The sequence below is a fragment of the Bubalus bubalis genome, chromosome 5 (genome assembly GCF_019923935.1).
Source record: "Bubalus bubalis isolate 160015118507 breed Murrah chromosome 5, NDDB_SH_1, whole genome shotgun sequence".
Taxonomy (NCBI): Eukaryota; Metazoa; Chordata; class Mammalia; order Artiodactyla; family Bovidae; genus Bubalus; species Bubalus bubalis.
Window position 1 is genome coordinate 29,559,209 of NC_059161.1, and position 21,816 is coordinate 29,581,024.

Genomic DNA, 21,816 nt, shown 5'->3' on the forward strand with positions numbered 1-21,816 from the left:
TTCCGCAGATCGGAAAACAAACGAAAACAGAAATGGAGATGCGAAAAGATAAACGACACTGATGAGGATCAGAAGGATGAGAACCACTTCATTGGATAGTCCCATAGCACCTGCGCTGGGCGGGACTGAAGGGGGGGAGCAGGCAGACCCCGGAAAGATTAAAGCATTGTTATTGAAGCCAGTTTGGCCAAATCTCCCTAAAAGAGGATGCCTGATACTTCAGTCCAGCGAGTCCGCTCCTGGGACTCCAGTTACTAAGGCATCTGCCTAAGTCTCCAGGCCCGCCCGGGCAGGGACAGCCACTTTTCCTCTGCCTGGTCCGTGGAACAGCCTGCCGGTGCAAAGACCGTGAGGCTGGAAGGTTGCCTTAGGGAAAGAAGGCGATGGAGAACTCAACCTATGCCCACCCCTCCCTCCACCCGTCTAATGGCAGAGGTCCGCGGACCTGGACAGCCAGATCCCAAGACAGGGGACCTCACAGCCCTAAGGACGTGCGCCCCACCCGCTCTCCCACTCAGCAGCCAGCGTCCAGTCGAGGCCAGACGGGCAAAGGGGCCTGCGTGGCGTTGGAGAGAGGCAAGCAGACGCAGCCTGGGCAATCACGTTGGGTCGTTCGGCCCCCAGAAGATTCCGGGGCCGGGAAGGCTTGAACGAGGTGACGCGGGCAGATCTTGGAGGGTTCTCAGATATAGGCGACGGGCGCGGCCCGGGGGGCTTCCTGGAGGTGGAGGCGGACGGAGCCCCAAAACATTGAGAGGATTCGCCAGCTAGGCAGCGTCCCCGAAACCGCGGGAGAGCGCGGGAGGCCGGGCGGGCGGCGCCGAGAAACAGCGGCTGCGGGCAAGCGGCGGGATCCAGGGACGCCGAGCCGGTCGCCACCGCGGAGCAGCCCTTCAGCCGCCCGGCATCGGCTGGTCTGTGCGTCCTCCGCGGATCGGCGGCGGGCCAGCGGCCGAGCCCATGCAGCCGCGCAGCGAGCGCCCGGCCGGCAGGACGCAAAGTCCGGAGCACGGCAGCCCCGGGCCCGCGCCGGAGGCTCCGCCGCCGCCGCCGCCGCCGCAGCCTCCAGCGTGAGTGGGCCAGGGGTTAGGGTTAGTGACTGGCTAGGGCCGAGTAGGAGGGAAGGAGGGGCGCGTCAACCCTGGCAGGCTGCCGGGAGGGGGCGGCCTGGCGCCCTGCCGGTTCGTCGGACCGCGGAGGGTCCAGACCCTCTGCGCTATCCGCGCACAGCCCGCGCGGGGTAGGGCATCCCGAGGTGGCTGCTCCCGGAGGTCTGACCCCACCCGCCGCCCTTGAATTTCGGCTGTGCCGCTCAAAGACTCGCGTGGCCTGTCTGCAGGAAGAGGGATTAAGGGTCAAAAGAGGTTACATTGCCTGTCGATGTGGGGGTCTGCTTCAGGATCACCGGCCAGTACGCATCAGTTCACCTCGTGCACTTCCCGCAGCCCGTGCGGAGGACACCGGACTCCGACGGGGGTGCGGGAAGGATGGCCAGCAATGGACAGAAAGCCTAGTCCCAAGGAGGGCCTAGGGAGCTGGGGGTGCTCCTGGGGGGAGGGAAGTATGTGCCTGAGCAGGGATCGTGGCAGGGGAAGCTGTACAGGTTCAACGACCGGGGTCTGGCATGGGAGCCGACCTAGAGCGGGGAGCAGGTTGGAGCAGAGTCTGGCTGGACTCCGAGGAGGCTCCCTGGCCGTGAGGCAGCAGAGTGGGTGGCGCCTGGAGAGCACATGGGGTCCCCAGGGGCATGGGTCCTTCATGGAAACTTGGTTTGGGCTTCTTTGGGGGAAGGTGGCCTCCTGGGTGCCCAGGCCCTGACCAAAGTCTCTAGGGTGGGTGAGCAGTTCTGTGCAGAGTACACCCTGACGGGTCACTGCCCATGTGCAGCCCTGAGGCAGAGCGTGCCCGGCCCCGGCAGGCCCGGCCCACAGCCCCCATGGAAGGCACAATGCAGCTGCTGAGCCGCGAGGGCCACGCTGTGTCCCACAACTCTAAGCGGCACTACCACGATGCCTTCGTGGCCATGAGCCGCATGCGACAGCGCGGCCTCCTGTGTGACATCGTCCTGCACGTAGCTGCCAAGGAGATCCGGGCACACAAGGTGGTGCTAGCCTCCTGCAGCCCCTACTTCCACGCCATGTTCACAAGCAAGTACAGCCCATCCGGTCCGGGTGCTGGGGGGCTCTGCAGCTCTCCTGGCGTGGGCCCCAGTCTGACTCGCTGTCCCGTACCCACCCCCCCCCCCCCAGACGAGATGAGTGAGAGCCGTCAGACACATGTGACACTGCACGACATCGACCCTCAGGCCCTGGACCAGCTGGTGCAGTTTGCATACACAGCCGAAATTGTGGTGGGAGAAGGCAACGTGCAGGTGTGGCGGCCTCAGCCTCACGGCCCGTGCTGCCACCGTGCCGGTGCCTCCGTTTACCCCATGCCCCCAGCATCCTCTGTAGTGTGGCCACTCCTTCAGTCCTCACATCTGTTTCTCTGCCCCTGCTCCCCGGCCCTCTCTCCCACCTTGCCTCACAGACTCTGCTCCCAGCCGCCAGCCTCCTGCAGCTGAATGGCGTCCGAGACGCCTGCTGCAAGTTCCTGCTGAGCCAGCTGGACCCCTCCAACTGCCTGGGCATCCGGGGCTTCGCCGACACACACTCCTGCGGTGATCTGCTCAAGGCGGCACACAGGTACGTGCTGCAGCACTTCGTGGACGTGGCCAAGACCGAGGAGTTCATGCTGTTGCCGCTGAAGCAGGTAACGTGGTAGCTGGGGAACAGCCTGGACCTTGACCCGGATCCTGACCCTGACCTAGTTCCTGGACCCCAGAGCCAGCCTTGGTCCCTGGCTCCATCATCTGCACCCTAAAGACCTGGTCGTTTGTCTCTCAACCTTTATCCCCAGTTTCTGACCCACATTCCAACCCAAACACTGTCCCTTGGGCACAACCACCCCCATTTTCTAACTCCACCCAAGCACTTACCTTTGATTCCTGATGCTCTCCTGTCTTGATCACATTCTACCTACTACCCCAGTAGTCACTGGTTCCACATCCCCAGGACGACCCTGGAATTGGCCCTCAGGAACTGGACCTGTGGCTCCTGACCCTGCTTGGCCCATCCTCATAGGAACACTGGGCCCCTTGGACTCTCCCTCCCAGGCACCTTCAGGGCTCCCTGGGCCCCAAGAGCCTCCCCAAATCTCAGGTCTGAGGGTCCCCACCCCCAGGTGCTGGAACTGGTCTCTAGCGACAGCCTGAACGTGCCTTCAGAGGAGGACGTCTACCGTGCCGTCCTGAGCTGGGTCAAGCATGATGTGGATGCCCGGAGGCAGCACGTTCCTCGGGTGAGGCCAGGCCCGGGGGGCGGGGGGACGGGGCCCACAGTGCTCAGGAGGGGACGCAATGGCTGAGGACCCAGCTGTGGCTGGGCTCTTATGTGCCCACAAACCCCACAGGGGTGATGCAGGCATGTGTCTCAAGAAGGTTCCAGGGTACCTGAGAGGGTCTCAGGGCAGGGCCTGCTACCTGACTATAGCATCCACACCCCAGCTGATGAAATGTGTCCGCCTGCCCCTGCTGAGCCGGGACTTCCTGCTGGGCCATGTGGATGCTGAGAGCCTGGTGCGGCACCACCCAGACTGCAAAGACCTACTCATCGAGGCCCTCAAGTTCCACCTGCTGCCCGAGCAGAGGGGCGTCCTGGGCACAAGTCGCACCCGACCCCGGCGCTGCGAAGGCGCTGGTCCTGTGCTCTTTGCTGTGGGTATGCCCACCTGTCCTGTCCCATCCTGTCCCCCAAGCCCTGCCCCATGTTCCTACCCATGAGCGCAGCACAAGCCCTACTCCCCAACCCTGTGCTAGTTCCATCCTGCACTCACCCCACATCTGCTCTTCCATCCCCCACGGTGTGACCCACTCACCAGTCCCCGCCCCACTCGCCCTGGGAGCCTCCAGGCCCTCAATCTCGAGATGTGATAGAGCCTCCTAGCCAACTACCTCCCTGGGCCCTCGTCCTGCCCCGTCACCTCCCCATCCCTAGGTGGTGGGAGCCTGTTCGCCATCCACGGGGACTGTGAAGCATATGACACGCGCACTGACCGCTGGCACGTGGTGGCCTCCATGTCCACACGCCGAGCCCGGGTGGGCGTGGCAGCAGTGGGAAACCGGCTGTATGCTGTGGGCGGGTAAGACTAGAAGCTGGTCTCAGGTCAGGGGCTTGGCGTGTGCCCACTGGGCCAGCCCTGACCAGCAGTGGACCCTCCCTTAGTTACGACGGGACTTCAGATCTGGCCACCGTAGAGTCCTACGACCCTGTAACCAACACCTGGCAGCCGGAGGTGTCCATGGGCACGAGGCGCAGCTGCCTGGGTGTGGCTGCCCTGCATGGGCTCCTGTATGCAGCTGGTGGCTACGATGGGGCCTCTTGCCTCAACAGGTAGTGGCCGGGGTCAGGGCCGGGTGGCCTTTCGGAGTTGGCTCAGCAGGTGTGACTGCACCAGGACTGCAGAGGTCCTGCCTGCGAGGAGCCAAGGGGCACCCTGCCTGAGGTCACCAGGGTCCCCAATACCTTGGCCAGCCCAGTGGCATGTTCTTTCCTCTCTGGGGTCCTTCACCCAGGGCAGGGGCTGGACCCAGGTGGACACTTGCCCAGCATTGTCCAGGCAGCCTGTGGCCCATGTCCACCCAGCATGGCCCTGCTTCCAGCTCCAGTGGGATTCTAGGGTCAGCCTCCGTGACTGCCTAGCATGGAATTTTAGTCATGCTTCAGGGGAGGGCAGGTCCTGGGGCCGGGACTGCCTTTCCTCCACTGCTCAAGGTCAGCCGCAGTCCTGGTGTCTACAGTGCTGAGCGCTATGACCCCCTGACGGGAACGTGGACATCCATCGCCGCCATGAGCACACGGAGGCGATACGTGCGCGTGGCCATGCTCGGTGGGCGCCTGCACTGTGTAGCACCCAGCCCCGGGGGCTCTCACACACAACGGGGGCACCATGAGTGTGTTCTCTCCCTGCAGATGGAAACCTGTATGCCGTGGGTGGCTATGACAGCTCATCACACCTGGCCACCGTGGAGAAGTATGAGCCGCAGGTGTGAAAGTCCCCAGTCACATATCCCTGTTCCCCAGAGGTGCTTGAGGTCAACACTCTGGCCACCCCTATCCCCCAGAGGGTCATCCCTCTATGTCCACGTTGTCTCACAGACTCCCCACCCTGGAGTAGAGGTCTGCACGTGTAGGGAGGGAGGCTGGTGGTGGGTCAGCCCCCAGCCCATCCCTCCACCTCAGGTGAACTCCTGGACGCCCGTGGCCTCCATGCTGAGCCGGCGCAGCTCGGCAGGCGTGGCGGTGCTGGAGGGGGCCCTCTACGTGGCTGGTGGCAATGATGGAACCAGCTGCCTCAACTCTGTGGAGAGATACAGCCCCAAGGCAGGCGCCTGGGAGAGTGTGGCGCCCATGAACATCAGAAGGTGCACAGGCCCCCAGAACTGTCACCACCATTGCCCTCTGTTCCTCCAACTGACAGGGCCTTACCCCTGCACAGCTTGTCCCCCACCTCCCTCCTGAGTCTCCCCTTTCAGGGCCCCGCCCCCCGCATTGCCAAGGCCCCGCCCCAAAGACAACTCCCTAGGCAGTGCCCCCAGGCTTTTCCAGTGGCCACAGCTCCAGACCCTGGCCCTGCCCCCTCCTCACCCCAGGCCTCACCCCCTGCTCCTCCCCTTCCACCCTGCCCCCAGGAGCACACACGACCTGGTGGCCATGGATGGATGGCTGTACGCCGTAGGGGGCAACGACGGCAGTTCCAGCCTCAACTCCATCGAGAAGTACAACCCGAGGACCAACAAGTGGGTGGCCGCGTCCTGCATGTTCACGCGGCGTAGCAGCGTGGGCGTGGCGGTGCTGGAGCTGCTCAACTTCCCTCCGCCCTCTTCGCCCACGCTGTCCGTGTCGTCCACCAGCCTCTGACCCAGTGGCACGGCTGCACAGAGGCCGGCCGGCGGCTTCCCTCGTGCCTTAAGCCCCCAGGGCCCAGCACCTCCCTCCCCTGCTCGTGGGGCGGGGCTTGGCCCCCACCAGGGACATCCAGCGCCGTCCGTCCACCGTGCGTCTAGCCCGGGCGTTACTGTGTTTCTTTCTCAGTGTTTGTGTGTGCCGTTTATTTATTCACTCATTAATTTATTGATGGATGTTGAGCAGGCTGCAGCTACCCATTTCTTCGTTTACTCTTGAAGTGTCCTATCTCTGGGGCCAAGCTGCTCTCCTGGGTGTCCTCCCACCCTACTGAGGGCCCTGGGGAGCATTGGGGTGGACACTGGCATTCCCTGTGGGTGAGGAGCCAACTTGGACTCTGCAGACCTGGAGGGACGGAGGGGTGATGCAGAGCAGTTATGGTGAGAGGGGGCTTTCTGAGTCAGGTGCAGACCCCCCAGCCTGTGCTTTGCACACCACCCTTGACTCGCCCAGCCAGGCACTCTCCCAGGAAGGGCACAAATGGGGCTTCCTTCCCATGGCTGTGGTGTCATTTCTGGATCCTGCACTGAGCTGGGCACCGTCTGCTGCCAACCTCACACAGCAATATGAGCCACTTGAACAATAAACATGTTTCTTGGGCTCTGCGGGCCTGTGGTTGAATGTCCATCTCTGCCTCTCAGGGTTCTGTCTGGGGTGACTGGAGGGGCCTGGGGTGGCCGTGTGCCCAAGCCGAGATTCCGTATTGGCATCTGGGGGCTTTGAGACAGCGCCATCACGTCCAGGGGCAGGGCTGTGCTGGCCCATGTCTTACCCAGGCTCTGCATGGCATGCCCCCTGACCTCACCAGTCCCAGGTATACCTGGGAGGGTTATGCCCTCTCTCTTGGAATCTGGATTCTGGTTAAGCCTCAGGACCATTTATCTTGACCTGGGGTGAGGGTTGGACGGAGGCAGAGAGGAGGCTGCAGGAGGGTCCTAGTTCCTCCTTCCCCAGTTGCAGACTCCGCTTCAACAGCTGAGAGTGAGCACACGTCCCGTACAGTCACTGGTGACTCAGAGGCTGGCATTTACGTGGAAACAGGATGTGCGCTCACATGTCTGGAGAGGGGTCGCTGGGCTCAGGGAGCTCCATTCCGGCCCTCCTACCCTAGGCAACCTCCAGTCTGATGCAATGGCCTTTGAGCCCCTGTACAGAATGGGGGCTCTTGACTGGGCTGTGAGTGGGGGGAATCTCTCCTCCCCTTCCCCTACCCCCAGGCTGGCTGATGTGTGGAGGACCCTGGAAAGGGAGCTGAAAGGCTCAGCTCAGCCTCTGGTAGGGGCCAGTTTCCTCCCAGAAAGACTCCGCCTCCCCAGCCCTTAGGTGCAGGGCTGGCTGGCCCAGAGCCCCGCCCCAGGAGGTGGGGCAGGAGGCTGGGGAGAGAAGGACCCAGACCTGTCGACCTGCTCTACTCAGGTCAGCTGCCACTGCCACCCATGGGGAACAGCCACTGCGTCCCTCAGGCCCCTAGGAGGCTCCGGGCCTCCTTTTCCAGAAAGCCCTCGCTGAAGGGAAATAGGTGAGGGGGGCGGGGTATGGCCATGGCCGCTTGGTCACAGGGTCTCCCTCGATCTGCCTCAGGGGCCAGGCTGTGAGCCCCCCCTCCCTTGTCCCCAGAGAGGACGGCGCACGGAAGCTGGCTGGCCTGTTTGGCTCCGAGGCTGGTGCGGACCGGGACACCACTGCTGACAAGATCTTCCACTACATCCCAGGGACGGTGAGCGACTGACTGGGTAGCGTGCCCTGGCTCGGAGGGGTGTGGTAGCGGTGGTCTGCGTGTGACTGCCTGTGTGTCCCATCTGTACTGGGCCCAGGGTCTCCCTGTCGGCCCCAGGAGAGTCGAGCCCAGAGCACAGCGAGGAAGTAGGTGCAGCCCCGCCCTGGGGAGCTCATAGGCCGAAAGTCTGAGCGGAGAGTGAAACTGAGACCCGGCACTGAGTCAGTGGGGCGGCAGGGCGGGGCCTCCATGCCCAGCCACGTGCCAGCCCTGCCCGGGGCCCTGGTGTCCAGCCCCCACCCTGCGCCCTGGTGCAGGACAGCGTGTCTGGGCACGTTGAAGCTGGACAAGCACGTGTATCTGTGCTGCCGTGTGGGCATGGGTGTCAGGCGAGCGATGGGCTGTGAACCACCCCCCACCACTGTCGCTCCAAGAAAGTAGGTGCTTCTTGTACTCAGCGAGCCAGTCTCTCCACTACCCTTGGCCCTGGTTTCTCCAAGAGACATCCCTTTGGGGTCCACCACTATGTCATCCTGTACCCCCGTGCCACACAGCAAGGAGGGCTCCCGAGCATATGCTGGGCCACCTTTGAGCTGAATACCTGCTGACCAAGGGGGAGAGACACCTGCCCTTTAACCCGGCGCAGCCTCCAAGGGTCGGAGTGAGGCTCTGCTGTGTGCAAAGGCCCTGGCGTGTGAGGGAAATGAGCCTCTAGGCTATTGCCCCAGGAACAACATCTGTGATTGTGTGGGGAGTACTGGCCAGCACCCATCCTCACAGCTGCTGGTGTCGGCTCCCAGGCAACCTTTCCAAGTGTTCTTGTCAGACTGGGAAGCCCGGGCCTGTCCCCTCTCCTGCTCCCTGGGGTTCCCTGGGCTCCCTGTGCTGCCTTCAGAAACCAGCTACCTCAGAGAAGCAGACAGGGCACTTCTGTCAAGGCCCTCCCTGGCCAGAATCCCTCCATGTGGCCACATCTCAGACCTCAGTTCCCTCCATGCAGGTCCAGGGCATACCATGTGGTCCCAGTGGTCCTCTTGCCAGGACATGGCAGCTGGAGAGGGGACTCAGCTTGCTGAACCTCGGGGGGTGGGGCCAGGGGAGGAGCCAGCACTCCCCTTCCCTGCCCTGACGTGGGAGCCTGCCCCACCAGGGCCCCAAGCCTGAGCCCAGGCCACGGGCCAGCTGTGTGGCCCTTCCTGCTCTGTGGCCTATTTTTCATGGGTCCCATCCCAGCATCGTTCCCCGCACTGGGTGTGGGTGCAGGAGGCCCCACCCAGAGGCAGAGAGGCCCAGAAGCTCTGAGTCTGTCTGTTCACATTCCTGGGCTTGCCCAAGGGGTGGCTCAGCTTGGCCAAGGCACAGCAGCCCCTGCCAGCTCCCCAGTGTGCCCTGATCCCCAGACTTCAGCCCCTCCAGCCCCAGTTGGGCACCTGTCCTGATCTGGCTCCCATTCTGATCATCAAAGCTCTGCTTATAGAGGATTCTCTGTTTGAGAGTCAGCTGTTGGTGGGCACTGACCCTCCCTCCCTTCAGCAGACAGGCACTGAAGCCCTAGTACACCGAGGGCTTACACCCAGTGTACCAGTACTGTCCTAGATCCTGGCCCAGCAAAGGGGCAAATAGGCAAGGGCCCTGTTCCCATGTCATTCGCATCCATGACAAAGCCAGATGACAAGATAAAGAAGGAAAAGACAGCACATCAGATGTGGCTGGCACCAAGGTGAAATGTAAAGGAGGACCAGTGGGCAGGGGCCAGTGAGGCTGGAGCGTCGAAAGGGCACTGGACAGGAGCTCGAGAGAAGGAGTCTGAGCCGAGTGCTGGACTAAGTGAGAAGGGGCTGGGCTGAGTGCTGCAGTCAGAGAGGGCAGCAGGAGCAAAGATCCTGAGATAAGTAGATGTCTGAAGTGAGGGGAGAGGACCCCTTGGCCATTGCCAGGACCTTGGCCTCTGCTGAGAGGGAGATGGAGGCATGTGGCAATGTGGCGCTTAACAGGCTGTGATGAGAATACTTACACCAGGCAAACTGGAAAATACTGCAAATCGGCACCCCCCTTCTCGGTTTGTCGTTGTTCAGTCACTCAGTTGTGTCGAACTCTTTGTGACCCCATGGACCCTAACCTTTCTCCATAGAGCCAAGTTTTAAGCCAGTACCAACTGACGCTGAGGTGTGGGAGAGTTTTGAGCATCCTCTCACTCAAACACCTGAAAACCCCTCTGACCAACAGGATTTGGAAGGTTGAGTAACCAAAATAGGACTTCCCTGGTGGCTCAGCAGTAAAGAATCCACCTGCAATGCAGGAGCTGCAGGAGATGCGGGTTGGATCCCTGGGTTGGGAAGATCCCCTGGAGGAGGGCATGGCAACCCACTCTAGTATTCTTGCCGGGAGAATCCCATGGACAGAGGAGCCTGGAGGGCTACAATCCATAGGGTCACAAAGAGTCAGACATGACTGAAGGGACTTTAAACAGCACAGTAACCAAAATAAGGGAACACAGTTAGGAAACAGTGAAGCTAAGAGTTGAATTTCCGATGAGTTGAAAGGTTGCTGGCTCCATCGCTAGACCACAGAGTTCTGTGACCAGCAGAGGCTGTTTGTGTGTGTGTGTGTGTGTATTCTGCACTGTTGTCACGTGAAGAGACTGTGTGTGTACAGGGCTCTGTACACATGTGATGCTGTGCGTGTGTTCTTAACCTATGTATGGTGAGACTGGGGGCCAAGGCTGCTGGTCACCATTCAGGCCCCCTCTCCTGAGCTCTTCCCCCACCCTAGAACATCCCAGGTTTGCAGAGCCAGCAAGAAATCCTGGAGCAGCCTTTCCTGAGTGTGTTCAAGGAGGGGCGGCGAAGGGCAGCAGTGAGGAGTCTGGGCAGCGTTGTGCACTACGCCAAGGTCCAGCTGCGTTTCCAGCACAGCCAGGTGGGGGCTGGGCTGGGGGGGCATGCTTAGGGGGGCCACCCTGGACCCTGCCCCCAAGTCCTTAGACGCTGGCCCCTCTCTCCCCTAGAATGTCAGTGACTGCTACCTGGAGCTGTTCCCTTCCCACCTCTACTTCCAGGCCCATGGTCCCGAAGGACTCACTTTCCAGGTGTGGTGAGATGGGCAGAGGGAGGTGCTGAGGAAGGGGGAGAGCAGAGCTGTGGGAGGCAGAGGGGCCCTAGCCCTTCTCTCCTCTATGCTCTGGCAGGGGCTGTTACCACTGATGGAGCTGAGTGTCTGCCCCCTCGAGGGGTCTAGAGAGCACGCCTTCCAGATCACAGGTGTGTGGGAGCACGGGTGGGGCTGCCTGTGCTGACCTTGCCCTCAGGACAAGGCGACAGCACTAAGGCTGCTCAGTGAGCCTGGCTGTTGACCCGGCCTGGGGCCTTGGCGGGACTCTGAGCACGTTGAAGGGTCCTGGCTTTTCCTCTGATGGGCACACGTGCAGTGCCAGGCTGGGGTGGAGGACAGCAGACTGAGGGCCTCCAGAGCTGTGCATGTGGTCATCAGTGGCTCCTGCCAACCCTTGAGGGACCTCTCCTGTGGGCCCCTGGCCTAGCCCACTTTGTCCCTCCCCCGCAGGCCCGCTGCCCGCCCCACTTCTCGTGCTCTGCCCCAGCCAGGCCGAGCTGGGCCACTGGCTCTACCACCTGGAGAAGCAGATAGCCCTCGTGGGAGGGGTGCCTCGCTGCCCCCCAGAGCCCCTGCAGGTCAGTGCTGGGAACCCTGCACCCCTTTCCCTTCCCCTCCTCCACCTGCCCCTGACCCTTTCCTACCAGGGCCCCACTGAGGACGCGCTCCCCTGCACTCTGCAGCGCAGGCTAACCCGGCTGCGGACAGCATCAGGCCGCCAGGTGATGGGCAGTGCCATCTGTGCCTCAAGGGTCAAGCTGCAGCATCTGCCCTCACAGGTGGGGGCACAGAGGTGGGAGGAGGTGGGAGCGGGGTACGGGCTCCAGATGGGGCCAGGCCCTGGGTGCATGCCAGCGGAGACCCCACTCCACCCTGTGACCTCCCTGCAGGAGCAGTGGGACCGCCTCCTAGTCCTGTACCCAACCTCCCTGGCCATCTTCTCCGAGGAAGCAGATGGGCTTTGCTTTAAGGTGGGTCCCTCCCCACTGCAGACCCGCCCCAGGGAGGCGCCCTGCACATGGGGGTGGGAGGGGGCAATGGCTCAGGAGGAACCTGTATGTCGGGGCCTGCTGGGACAGGTGGCCCCACCCACCCAGCCTGCTGTCCTGGTCAGTCTGGTCTCAGCCTGTCGTGGGCAAGGAGGGTGGGCACCTTGCCTCAGCACCGTGTATCATGCTAGCAAGTCCACAGCCACCAGCAGGCCAGTCACCTGGGGGTGGCATGGGGCCCACAGTGCTCCTGGAAGGTGCCTGTACCTCTGAGCAGGCATCTTCCTGGTGCCTGAAGGTTGTGTGTGTGTGCGTGCGTGGGTGTAGGCATGGGCGTGAGGGTCCATCCTGTGCATCAGGGTACCTCCTATTCTGGGGGTGATCATGGCCTTCAGCCATCGAGAAACACAGGGAGCTTCCTCGTGATCCCTTCCCACCCATCCCCATCTTAATGGGTGGCCCAGGGAACCAGTCCCTGACCAGTCCTGAGTCAGACATTGGCTGGAGAAAGCCCCACCTGGAGCCCGGGTGAAGACACCCCTCTAGAACAGACAGGATGTGCCTGGCCTCCCTCAAGACGTTGGCCTCAGCCCTGCTTTGCCCTCTGCCTGGCATCCACGTGCCCACCCAACTCAGGAGGGCTCACCGAGGTGGTGGGTCAGGGATTGTTCCCTGACTCAGGCCCTGTCCCCTTGATGCCCTGCAGGGGGAGCTCCCGCTCAGCGCCATCCACATCAACCTGGAAGAGAGGGAGAAGCAGATCCGCTCTTTCCTGATTGAAGGTGGGTGGGACCCAGGCCTGGGAGAGGGGCTGTGGCCCTGGGTGGGCACCTAGCTCTGCGCTGGGGCCTTGCAGGGAGCATCCTGCCTGCAAGGCCCCCTCACAGCATCCATGCACCAGGCCGTCTCATCAACACCATCCGTGTGGTGTGTGCCAGCTATGAGGACTATAGCCACTGGCTGCTCTGCCTGCAGACAGTCTGCCGTGAGGACAGGGCCTCCCCACCACTCGGCCCTGAGAGCCTCCCGGGGCTGCGGGCATCCACACAGGTAAGGAGTCAGCAGGGCAGGTGCTGCCGGGCCATGGTAAAACAGATGGGTGGGCCTGGGCACGGGGAGGTGGGGAGGGTTCCTGCCACCTGGCTCACCTTTACCCCTTGCCGGCTGCCCAGGTTGTGGCCAGTGGCCGAGGCTCGCTCTCCTCTGATGCACGGACCAGCTGGGACTCAGGGTGCCCGGCGCCCGCCTCCACTTGCACCAGCCACTCCCTCCCTGAGTCCTCAGCACCATCCACTGCAGGCTGCCCGGCCCGGCCCCCACCGGTGAGTATCTGTTGGGGGTGGACCCCATGGCATACTTGCCTAGTTCCTCAGGGGAAGGGACTCTGTAGCTTCAGACCGTTGTATGGGGAGAGGGCCCCAGGAAACCTTCTGGAAGGTCTTTGGTTCTCACAGGAGCAAGCCAACCCTGGCTGCACCAGCGTCGGTGGGCACAGGGCAAAGCTGAGACGCGGCGGCGGCAGCCGATCACCCAGGAACAAGGCCCGGGCTGAGAGGCCTGGCCCAGCCGCCCTGCTACACCTGGACCTGACCAAGGTGGGCCAGCATGTTGACCCCGGCTCTAGGCATGACCCTCCGCTCCCTCCCACCCTCCACCTCCCTGGCCTCCTGAGTCCTGAAACCACCAGAGGCCCCTTGCACAGAGAAGGAAGGGCTTGGCCGCTTCCAGCCCCAGGAAGCTGTGTCTCCTGTCTCTTGCCTACAGTTGAGCCTAGACGGCGGCCCTGAGGCTCCAGACCATTCTCTGGAGACACCCCACTCCCCGCTCTATGCTGACCCCTACACACCACCTGCCACTTCCCACCGCAAGATCACAGACGTCCAGAACCTGGATGAGGTCAGTCCCCTGCTAGGTGACAGAAAGAGCTGGTGTGCCTACAGCCTGAGGCTGAGAGGGTACCCGAAGCCTGAGGTCTGCTCAGGCCACTGTGGGCGGCTGAGGGGGTTTCTGGGGCAGGAGCCTCTCAGGGGGTCTCAGTCACCAGTGCTCTCCTGACAGTTCCTCAGTGCGATGCAGAGCTCGCTTGGACCTGAGCCCTCCAGCCCGTTCTGCTCGGTCCCCGTGTCCGTGCCTGTCTCTGACTCCAGCTGTGGACTCTCCGGCCCCCACTTACTTTCTGAGAAGGCAGTCCCGCGGGCCCGAGCCTCTCGGCACCATCGTGCCTCCATCAAGGGCTGGGGGCCCCGGCCCCCCGACTCCCCTCAGCTTGTGAGTAGCAGCCCCCACCCCGGGCAAGGGGTTCTGTTGGGGAGAGGAAATCACGTGGGGCCTTCTGGGACCCTGAGGGAGCAGGAGAGATGGAAACAGGGGAAGAGGGGGGTGAGTGGAAACCAGGGACTGGGCTTGGTGGCAGGAAGGGAGCAGTGGGGAGGGAGGGGGCCAAGAGGAAAAGGAGGGGGTGGGGTCAGGCAGATTCGTGGACCGGTCTCCAAGCTCCCTTTCCTGGGGCCCATCTCTCAGACCTGTGGTTGGGGTCCCCAGGTCTCCCCTGAGAAAGAAGCTTCGCCCGACCCCTCACCACCTCCCCCAGGTGAGTGAGGGCCCTGCCCCCTTCTGGGAGAGTTTGGGGTGTCACCTCCTGAAGACACATGCATGTCTACTCTCCCCACCAGATGGCCTCCCCCCCCAGGGCTATGGCAGCGGCCAGGACAAAGCTCTGTCACCTTCCCAGCGGCGGGGGCCTCAAGGAGCACCAGAGCCTGAACGGGGGCTCATCCAGTGGATCTGATGGCCCCTAGCAGCTGCTGCTAGGGACCACCTGCCTGCATCGACCCTGGAGGAGGGGCCGCAACAGGACCTGGGGCTTGTCTGTGGGGCCACAGGCAGTGTCGAGTCCGGGTCTGACCCCGGCAGGTGGAGAGAGCCTCAAGAACCCTGAGTTACCCTGGGCCCTGGACACCTTGGCTGGTGACTGGACACCCAGAGGGCCCACACCTCAGCCTGCCTCTCAGGAAGGAATGAGGGAGGGGACTTGGGGCAGCGGCTTCACCTGGGAGAAGGAGGATGGCACAAGCATAAAGATCAGAGGGCTGAGTAAGTCAGGTTAGCGAGGGCCAGAGTATGTGAAACCAGAGGGCACAAGAGTCGGAGGTCAGCGAGGTCTGAGACATGATGAGCAGAGGGAGGAGGGTGGCCTGGGCGCGTGTGAGTGGGATGAACTGGTCGGGAGAAACTGGCAAGAGACCAAACAGGAAGGAAAGAGGAGGTTTTATTGGTGCTGTGTGTCCATGCGTCCTGTCCTCAGCAGCCAGTAGTCCCCTGCGTCCTGGGGACCCTGCATGTGCTGCTTCCAGGGCTGGACACCCACCCAAGCACCCCTTGCTCCACCACTGCCTGCGCCCTGCCCACTTTCCTGTCCCATCTCCAGCTCCTCTCAGCCCTGGGCAAAGCCAGGTGTCCTCCACCCGATACCCTTGCCTTCCATCTCTGCAGCTCCTCCAGGGCACCCCAGAAGCTGGGCTCCAGGCCCTGCCTACGGACCCCTACCCCTCTGGGTACCTGCTCACCGTCTCGGGCAGGAACCAAGGAGGTCTTGACCAGACCTTTGGGGTTCTGGGGTCAGAGAAGCCTCAGAGGCCTCCACCGGTCCAGCCTCTTGTAAACAGGGCAGAGGCTGGGACACTGCCCACCCCCCAGCCTCGAGGCCCTCTGCCTCCTTGCCCTTGCCTCCTGCCCCGATCTCCTGCTGGGGCCTTGCTGCTGCTCTGAACCCCTCTAACTTCCACTGCCCTGTCGTGGCCCTCCCTCCAGAAGCATAACCACATAGGATGAGGATTCCAGTTAATTCCGGTTTCAGATAAACCACAAACAGTTCCTTAGTGTAAGTGGGTCTCATCCTGAGTGTCTGAGATTCAAGTTTCATTGGACGCCCTGTGCTTTTTATTGCTAACCTGGCCACCTTACTAACCAGCTTCCTGCTCGGTCCCTACCTACCCAGCCTTCCAGAATCTCCCTGCTCCCAAGCGTGGAGCACAGCCTTGGCCTCGGCCACTGGTCAGACCCTCAGTGGAGTCCAGGGGAGCCGGGACCAAGGACACAGTCTCCTTCTTGGACACTGCAGAACACAAAGAGTCAGAGGGCAAGGCCTGAGGGCAGTGCCTTGTCCTGAGCACCTGTGGACATTTCCTTGTCCTGCGTCTTCCTGGGCCAAGCCTGGGTCCTAGGGGCTGGGGCTGGAGCTGGGGCTGGGGCTGCGACCGCGGCTGTGGCGCCCCCGCTCCACCTGCTGGCGGAAATATCGGATGGCAGAGATGGTGCCAATGTTGGCTAGAAGAACTGCAAGAGAAGCACAGACCTCCTGAGTGCCGGCTCTGTTCTGGCCTGGTCACCACCCTCCATCCACACAGGCTGACTCTCAAAGGACGAGTGCAGGCTGGCAGAGAGAGGGTGGGTCTGCAACGCAGGAAATCAGTCAGCAGAGAAACCCGCACCTCCGCATGGGCCTCTCATCCCTGCTAGCCCAGAAGCTGGGACAGGACACCACTCCCCTTCCACTGGACTTCTGAACACCAGCCCACCCCACTCCGGCCCCACAAACCTGTCTTCCAGGCATCTGGGGCATGCAGGTCTGACGTTCTCACAGCCCAGGTAGCAAAGGCTACAAACACCATGCACATGTCTTTCTGGCTGAAGGTGAACGAGGTGAGGGGACCCCGGGGTGCCACTGGGGAAGAGAAACATGGCCTGAGCTCCTGCTGCCCCACTCAGACACACCTGCCCTGGTCACGTCTATCCTGAGTCACGTCCTTCCTGTGACACCTCTGTCCCAAGACCCAGGGCAGCGTGTGGCATAGTTGAGTCAGGCTGACTTGGGCGAGTGCATCCGGGGCACTGTTTCCTGGTTTGTAAAATATCTTCTAGAGGGAATGTGAGCCTTACCTGCAGGCCGTGCAGACTGAGCTGGGGATGCCCCAAGTTGTCTGGGGCTGAACACAAGGTGACAGCCACTGTGGAGCCACCCCCGCCTGGCTGGGGCTGCCCCATCTGGACTGTCTCCTGGGAGTTGGGGAGGAGGCAGGGGGAGGGGCCCTTCCTGAGCAGATCACCCCTGAGGCCCGCCCACCAGCTCACAACCCAGGATCCTGGCCTGTCCCTCCCCCGATGGCCCTCTTGGCTGAACTCCCTGGACAGTGTGTTCCCAGGTCCTAGACAGACCAGGAGGCCCCCGCAACACACACCTGCTTCCCTGATGGCCAGGGTGAGCTGTTCCACTGTGGCTGGGCTAGACTCCGGTGGGGCGCCAGTTCCCACTCCCCAGAGGACTGACCTGGGGGGCTCTGTGGCCTGCATCTGGAGAAGGGCGGCTGGCCCCAGTGTGCCCCCTGACCTGTCCTCCTCGAGGAAGTGTTCATAGGCCTCAGGGATGGAGATTGGCATGGGGTCTCCAGGTGGAGGGGCCGGCACAGGCCCAGCCTTTAGGGGTGGGGCCTGGGAGCGGCCCTCCTGGTGCTTCGACCTCTGGATTTGGCTCTCTTGGAAGAAGAACTCACACACATCCGGCCACTGGACTTCGGCTGGAGCCTGGGCAGTCTCTGCTGCCCCCTCAGCCTCTTCGTCCTCCTCCTCAATGGTGTCACAAAAGAAGAAGTCATAGGCTTCCAGGAGGGTCACTGCAAAGCAGCTCCTGGGCCCTGGCCCCATGGAGGCAGAGGGGGCAGGGGGAGGCAGGTGCTTCAGAATCCGAGGCTGGGGGCTCCGGGGCCCAACTGCCACAGAGTCCCAGGCTCCAGAGCCTCTGTGGCCCCCAGATGCCATCCTGGGGGCTGTGGCCGGAGAGGGTGGGCCTGAGACCTCTCCTGACCCTGGCTCTTCGGAGCTGGGCATGGCCATGGAGAATCGCACTTTCTTCTTCTTGGGTGCTTGGATGGGGCCTAGAGGGGGCTCCCCAGTGTGGTGTCCAGGGGCATCTATTGAGGGCTCCCCTCTGGGCTTCTGTTGGTGCCCCTCTAGAGACCGAACAGGGCTTAAACCCAGCTTGGCCACAGGAACAACCTCTGCTTCCACCATGTCAGGCCCAGCCTGCGGTGTGGGAGCAGGTGGTGTAGAAATACCCACATCAGACCCAGCCTCAAGCACAAGGTGAGGCAGAGCTGTGCATGGTACAGCCTTTGAGGCAGGCATAGATGAATCCACCTCTGGCTGGACCACTGGGCCTGGCATAAGCAGGTCCACATCCAGTCTAGGCTTGAAGGTGGGTGTAGACTGAGGCTCATCAGCTTGAGGTTCAGAGGCGGGTGTAGACTGAGGCTCATCGGGTTGAGGACTGAAGGTGGGTGTGGACTGAGGCTCATTGGGTTGAGCGTTGAAGGTGGGTGTAGACTGAGGTTCATCAGGTTGAGGCTTGAAGGCAGGTGTAGACTGAGGCTCATCGGGTTGAGGACTGAAGGTGGGTGTGGACTGAGGCTCATTGGGTTGAGCGTTGAAGGCGGGTGTAGACTGAGGTTCATCAGGTTGAGGCTTGAAGGCAGGTGTAGACTGAGGCTCATCGGGTTGAGGACTGAAGGTGGGTGTGGACTGAGGCTCATTGGGTTGAGCGTTGAAGGCGGGTGTAGACTGAGGTTCATCAGGTTGAGGCTTGAAGGCAGGTGTAGACTGAGGCTCATCGGGTTGAGGACTGAAGGTGGGTGTGGACTGAGGCTCATTGGGTTGAGCGTTGAAGGCGGACGTAGACTGAGATTCATCGGGTTGAGCGTTGAAGGCGGGTGTAGACTGAGGTTCATCAGGTTGAGGCTTGAAGGCAGGTGTAGACTGAGACTCATCGGGTTGAGATTCCGAGGCAGGTGTGGATAGAGCCACATCTGACTTAATTGTGACGTCTAGAGGAGCCCCTGGGTCAGACGTGGACGCAGCGCAGGGGTCAGCTCTGGGGCTCATTCCAAGTCGGTCTGTTCCCCGCTCAGTAGTAGGGACAGACGTAGACAGATCCACACCTGGCCCTTGTCTGGCCACCTGCTCGGGGGCTCCTGCAGACTCTGGCCCAGTTCCTGCTGTCTGCTTTGCTGCTCCTGCTGGGAGACCCTTCCCCCTGGACCCAGCAGGGCCGAGGCTGTCCTCAGGCTTGGCCTCTGTGAGCAGTGGGGAGCCCAGCTGGGTGGAAGCAGGGCCTGGGCCGCCCAAACGCCCACCTGCTTTGGTGCCTGCAGTGCGCCTCTTCTTTCGGCCAGGGCTTCTTGGTGGGGCTCCAGGGCTGCCAGGGGACCTCTGGGGGGCAGCACTGTGGCCAGGGGACTCAGGACTCCCAGCGGGCTCACCAGCAGGAGTAGGGGCAGGGCCCCGGGGGGCTGGCCCCTGCAGAAGCCTCTGCATCTCGTCTCTGGAAGACACTGGCCCCGGGAGGGATGAGGCCTGGATGAGAGGGGTGGCACCAGGGCTGAGGGACAGCCGAGCTTCTGACTGTGCGGACGTGCTGGGCGTCTGCTGACCCGCCTCTGGGGCCAGCATGGGTTCATGCCAAGACCTGCTGACCAGCTGCCGGGTGGTGGCCTTGTCCTCCTCCTCAAAGCTGGGCCAGCTACTTCCTCCGGGAGCTAGTTGCCCCTCGAGAAAGGGTGAGGGTCCTGGGGGGCTGCTGCCACTGCTGTCCCTTTGGTCAGTGTCGCTAGACAAGGGTTCATCCCCAGAGGCCAGGCCGGCCTGCAGGAGGCCACACTCTTCGGCAGCAGCTGAGAACTCAGCCCAGTCCTGGTCGCTCAGCTGGACGCTGTACTGGAAGTTCTCCATTCTGGGTCAGCAGAGGCACGTGAGCCACAGACCAGGTTCTTCACAGACCCAGGCCTGGGGCCCTGGCCCGCACTCACTGCCACCACCCCACCTGCCCCCTTGGGTTTCCCTGGCCCAGAGGCCAGCCCTCCATTTCTGTCCTGAAAGAGAACAGAACAGAGTCCAGAGAGAAGCTGTGCTGCTTCCTGGAGTTGGAGCATCCAAAATTCCTGCCTTCCCTGCTTCCCAATTGAGCGCAAATGGTAACATTAAAAGGACATGTTGCTACAATCCTGCATTCGAACCAGTGAAGTTCACTAAAACACAGGGCTCCTCACCCCCGGGAGAAGTTCCCTCCTCAAGGTGTGTTTTTTCTGTTCAGCTGAGGCAGCCTCCAGCTTTCCTGCAGAGCTGCTAGTACAAAGGCCAACTCGACACAGCAAAGCCCATTTCAAGGACCACCCACTAGGGTTCAGTTCACCTGAGTGATAGTTCTGGAGTGTCCCAATGTGCCCCAGGTGGCAGCTGGCCACGGGGGGAAGGGCCGTGGTGTCCAGCAGGTGACCAGTCTTTAGGGATGACCTTCCACCAGCCTTGGCTGGGACAGGCTGCCGGGCTTCTTCTGAGCCTACCAAGGTCACACCAGTGCTGCCAGACCCCACTCAGGGTTCATCAGGGAGAGCCTGGCTCTGCCCCTGCCTGGTCAGGAGGTCCCAGAACAGAATGAGCCTCCTGGTTCCCACTAGCCCCCTAGGGCCACTGTCAGAGTCTGTGCCCCTGACCCAGACCTGCCCAGCTGACAAAGCCCTCCTCCCTGCGTCTCACTGAACCAAGGCAACCCTTCTTGGTTGGGAGCCCCTAACCTCTCAGCCCCCGATGGGGGGTGGCCCTTTGGCCCTTGGTCAGGTACCGCTGGACCCAGGGAGTGGGAGGCTATTGGCCAGAACAGTCCTGCGATGGAGGTGCCTTGACACCAGGGCACCATGGCTTCCTGACCCGTTGCCCCTTGTCCTCCTCTCTGGTCCTAAGGAAGCCCCCTGTAGGGGCTGTCCCCTTTGGGACCCCTTAGGGTGGGAATGAGGGGCTGACAGTACTGTACCTGGGACCCCACAGCCAGCCGGGGCAGCGGAGCTGGGCGTCCGAGCTGCCTGTCCCAGAGCGGCATGGTGCAGGGCTCACCACACAGGCCCCACCCCCATTGCCAAAAATACCACAGCCCCATGGTCACATGTCTCCTGCCAGGCAGCGTAGTCCAGGCCACAAATAGATGGCATTTGAGGGGCTTCCAGCTACGTGAGGGATGCCTTCCTGGTCAGGTCAAATGCTGGTCAGAGAATGCTGACCAACAGTCTTGCCCGCAGGGGCCTCCCTTTCCCAAACTGAAGGCCACTCTGCAGTCAATCTTGGCTGAAGCTGCTCTCTCCTCCTAAAGTGGCCCCACCCACTGTGAAAATTCAGACCCCTGCTCCTCCTGCTTCTTCACCTGCTGGCAGCTCCCCAAGACCAATCCACATGCTTCTGGGTCTTAGGGCTTTACCCTGATGCCTTTGGGGAACAGAGGGAGTGAGAAAGTGATGAACCCAGAAATGAGGGTCCTGGAATGTTCCTAGAGGTCATTTGGACATGGCCACTGCTGACCTGGGTCAGGGCTTGCCCTCTGGTCTGGCCCGTCCCCTGGCAATGTCGTGAACCTGCCCGGTTGGGCTCCCGGTAGAACACCCACATGGGAGTGGTTGCAAGCGGTCAGGGAGAGCCAGTCACTCCTGCCAGCATCTCTCCTGACCTAGGCTCCTGCAGGCAAAGCCCAAGATGGGGGTGGCAAGCAGGCTGTCCCTCCAGGAATGGGGTCTGGTGCTGCCACCCGCAGGCCACCAGGAGGAGGTGGGCAGGAGACAGGGCTTCTGGGAACAACAGCCCCTTGCAGGCACCACCCTGCCCAGCCCTCTGAGTCCATCCTGAGAGAGGTGCCAGGAGGACCCTCTTTCACTGTTGAGTTTGGTAAGATATAGAGAGGGTGAGTGGTCCGTAACCACACTTACTTACTAACTATGGTTAGTAAGTAGTGAACCTGGGCCCTAAAGGCCCTGCTCAGAGCCCTCCTGCCTCGAGGCTAGTGTAGCCTATCCCCAGGCAGGTACAGTGACACACACCCCTCCTGCTGGGGGACAGAGGAGGGAGTGAGGGGGTCGGACAGTAACCATCTAGACAGGTAAATGGGATCATTTCTGACAGCAACACA

At 62.0% G+C, this 21,816-nt stretch overlaps 3 protein-coding genes across 5 annotated transcripts; 2 read left to right on the top strand and 1 right to left on the bottom strand.

The window, feature by feature from the left end:
• The first annotated feature begins 570 nt into the window (after window positions 1–570).
• Window positions 571–6,607, top strand: KLHL17 (kelch like family member 17). Its single transcript, XM_006066983.4, has 12 exons — window positions 571–1,070; window positions 1,888–2,147; window positions 2,250–2,371; window positions 2,530–2,751; window positions 3,223–3,339; window positions 3,545–3,758; window positions 4,035–4,179; window positions 4,263–4,430; window positions 4,838–4,926; window positions 5,010–5,083; window positions 5,280–5,461; window positions 5,729–6,607. Exons 1-12 carry the CDS (start codon window positions 961–963, stop codon window positions 5,955–5,957), a joined length of 1,932 nt encoding a protein of 643 aa, XP_006067045.1. The 5' UTR covers window positions 571–960; the 3' UTR covers window positions 5,958–6,607.
• Window positions 6,608–7,031: 424 nt separating this feature from the next.
• Window positions 7,032–14,629, top strand: PLEKHN1 (pleckstrin homology domain containing N1). Of its 2 annotated transcripts, none has more exons than XM_045165690.1 (16): window positions 7,032–7,521; window positions 7,620–7,719; window positions 10,492–10,638; window positions 10,727–10,807; window positions 10,907–10,979; window positions 11,281–11,408; window positions 11,478–11,609; window positions 11,721–11,801; window positions 12,526–12,601; window positions 12,721–12,869; window positions 12,992–13,141; window positions 13,274–13,414; window positions 13,584–13,715; window positions 13,878–14,087; window positions 14,361–14,409; window positions 14,492–14,629. In XM_045165690.1, exons 1-16 carry the CDS (start codon window positions 7,439–7,441, stop codon window positions 14,605–14,607), a joined length of 1,848 nt encoding a protein of 615 aa, XP_045021625.1. In that variant the 5' UTR covers window positions 7,032–7,438; the 3' UTR covers window positions 14,608–14,629. The 2 variants fall into 2 exon arrangements, with proteins under 2 accessions (XP_045021625.1, XP_045021626.1); XM_045165691.1 differs by having other exon boundaries at window positions 7,039–7,521; window positions 11,514–11,609.
• A 684-nt stretch (window positions 14,630–15,313) lies between these two features.
• PERM1 (PPARGC1 and ESRR induced regulator, muscle 1) lies at window positions 15,314–20,776 on the bottom strand. Of its 2 annotated transcripts, XM_045165689.1 has the most exons (4): window positions 20,677–20,776; window positions 17,057–19,738; window positions 16,417–16,542; window positions 15,314–16,154 (listed from the first exon to the last, which is right to left on the bottom strand). In XM_045165689.1, exons 2-4 carry the CDS (start codon window positions 19,596–19,598, stop codon window positions 16,039–16,041), a joined length of 2,784 nt encoding a protein of 927 aa, XP_045021624.1. In that variant the 5' UTR covers window positions 19,599–19,738; window positions 20,677–20,776; the 3' UTR covers window positions 15,314–16,038. The 2 variants fall into 2 exon arrangements, with proteins under 2 accessions (XP_045021624.1, XP_045021623.1); XM_045165688.1 differs by having other exon boundaries at window positions 17,057–20,763.
• Window positions 20,777–21,816: the final 1,040 nt, after the last annotated feature.

Bases quoted from the DNA above. Each gene is read 5' to 3' on its own strand.
- KLHL17 (XM_006066983.4), top strand. From the start codon at position 961: ATGCAGCCGCGCAGCGAGCGCCCGGCCGGCAGGACGCAAAGTCCGGAG. The intron at 3,340-3,544 runs GTGAGGCCAGGC...TCCACACCCCAG, and splicing joins GGAGGCAGCACGTTCCTCGG to CTGATGAAATGTGTCCGCCT. The intron at 5,084-5,279 runs GTGTGAAAGTCC...CCTCCACCTCAG, and splicing joins TGGAGAAGTATGAGCCGCAG to GTGAACTCCTGGACGCCCGT.
- PERM1 (XM_045165689.1), bottom strand. From the start codon at position 19,598: ATGGAGAACTTCCAGTACAGCGTCCAGCTGAGCGACCAGGACTGGGCT. The intron at 16,543-17,056 runs GTGTGTGTTGCG...TCTCTTCCCCAG, and splicing joins CCTGGCCATCAGGGAAGCAG to TGGCACCCCGGGGTCCCCTC. The intron at 16,155-16,416 runs GTTTGTGGGGCC...CTTCTCTTGCAG, and splicing joins CCCAGATGCCTGGAAGACAG to TTCTTCTAGCCAACATTGGC.
- PLEKHN1 (XM_045165690.1), top strand. From the start codon at position 7,439: ATGGGGAACAGCCACTGCGTCCCTCAGGCCCCTAGGAGGCTCCGGGCC. The intron at 7,522-7,619 runs GTGAGGGGGGCG...CCTTGTCCCCAG, and splicing joins CCCTCGCTGAAGGGAAATAG to AGAGGACGGCGCACGGAAGC. The intron at 11,610-11,720 runs GTGGGGGCACAG...ACCTCCCTGCAG, and splicing joins TGCAGCATCTGCCCTCACAG to GAGCAGTGGGACCGCCTCCT.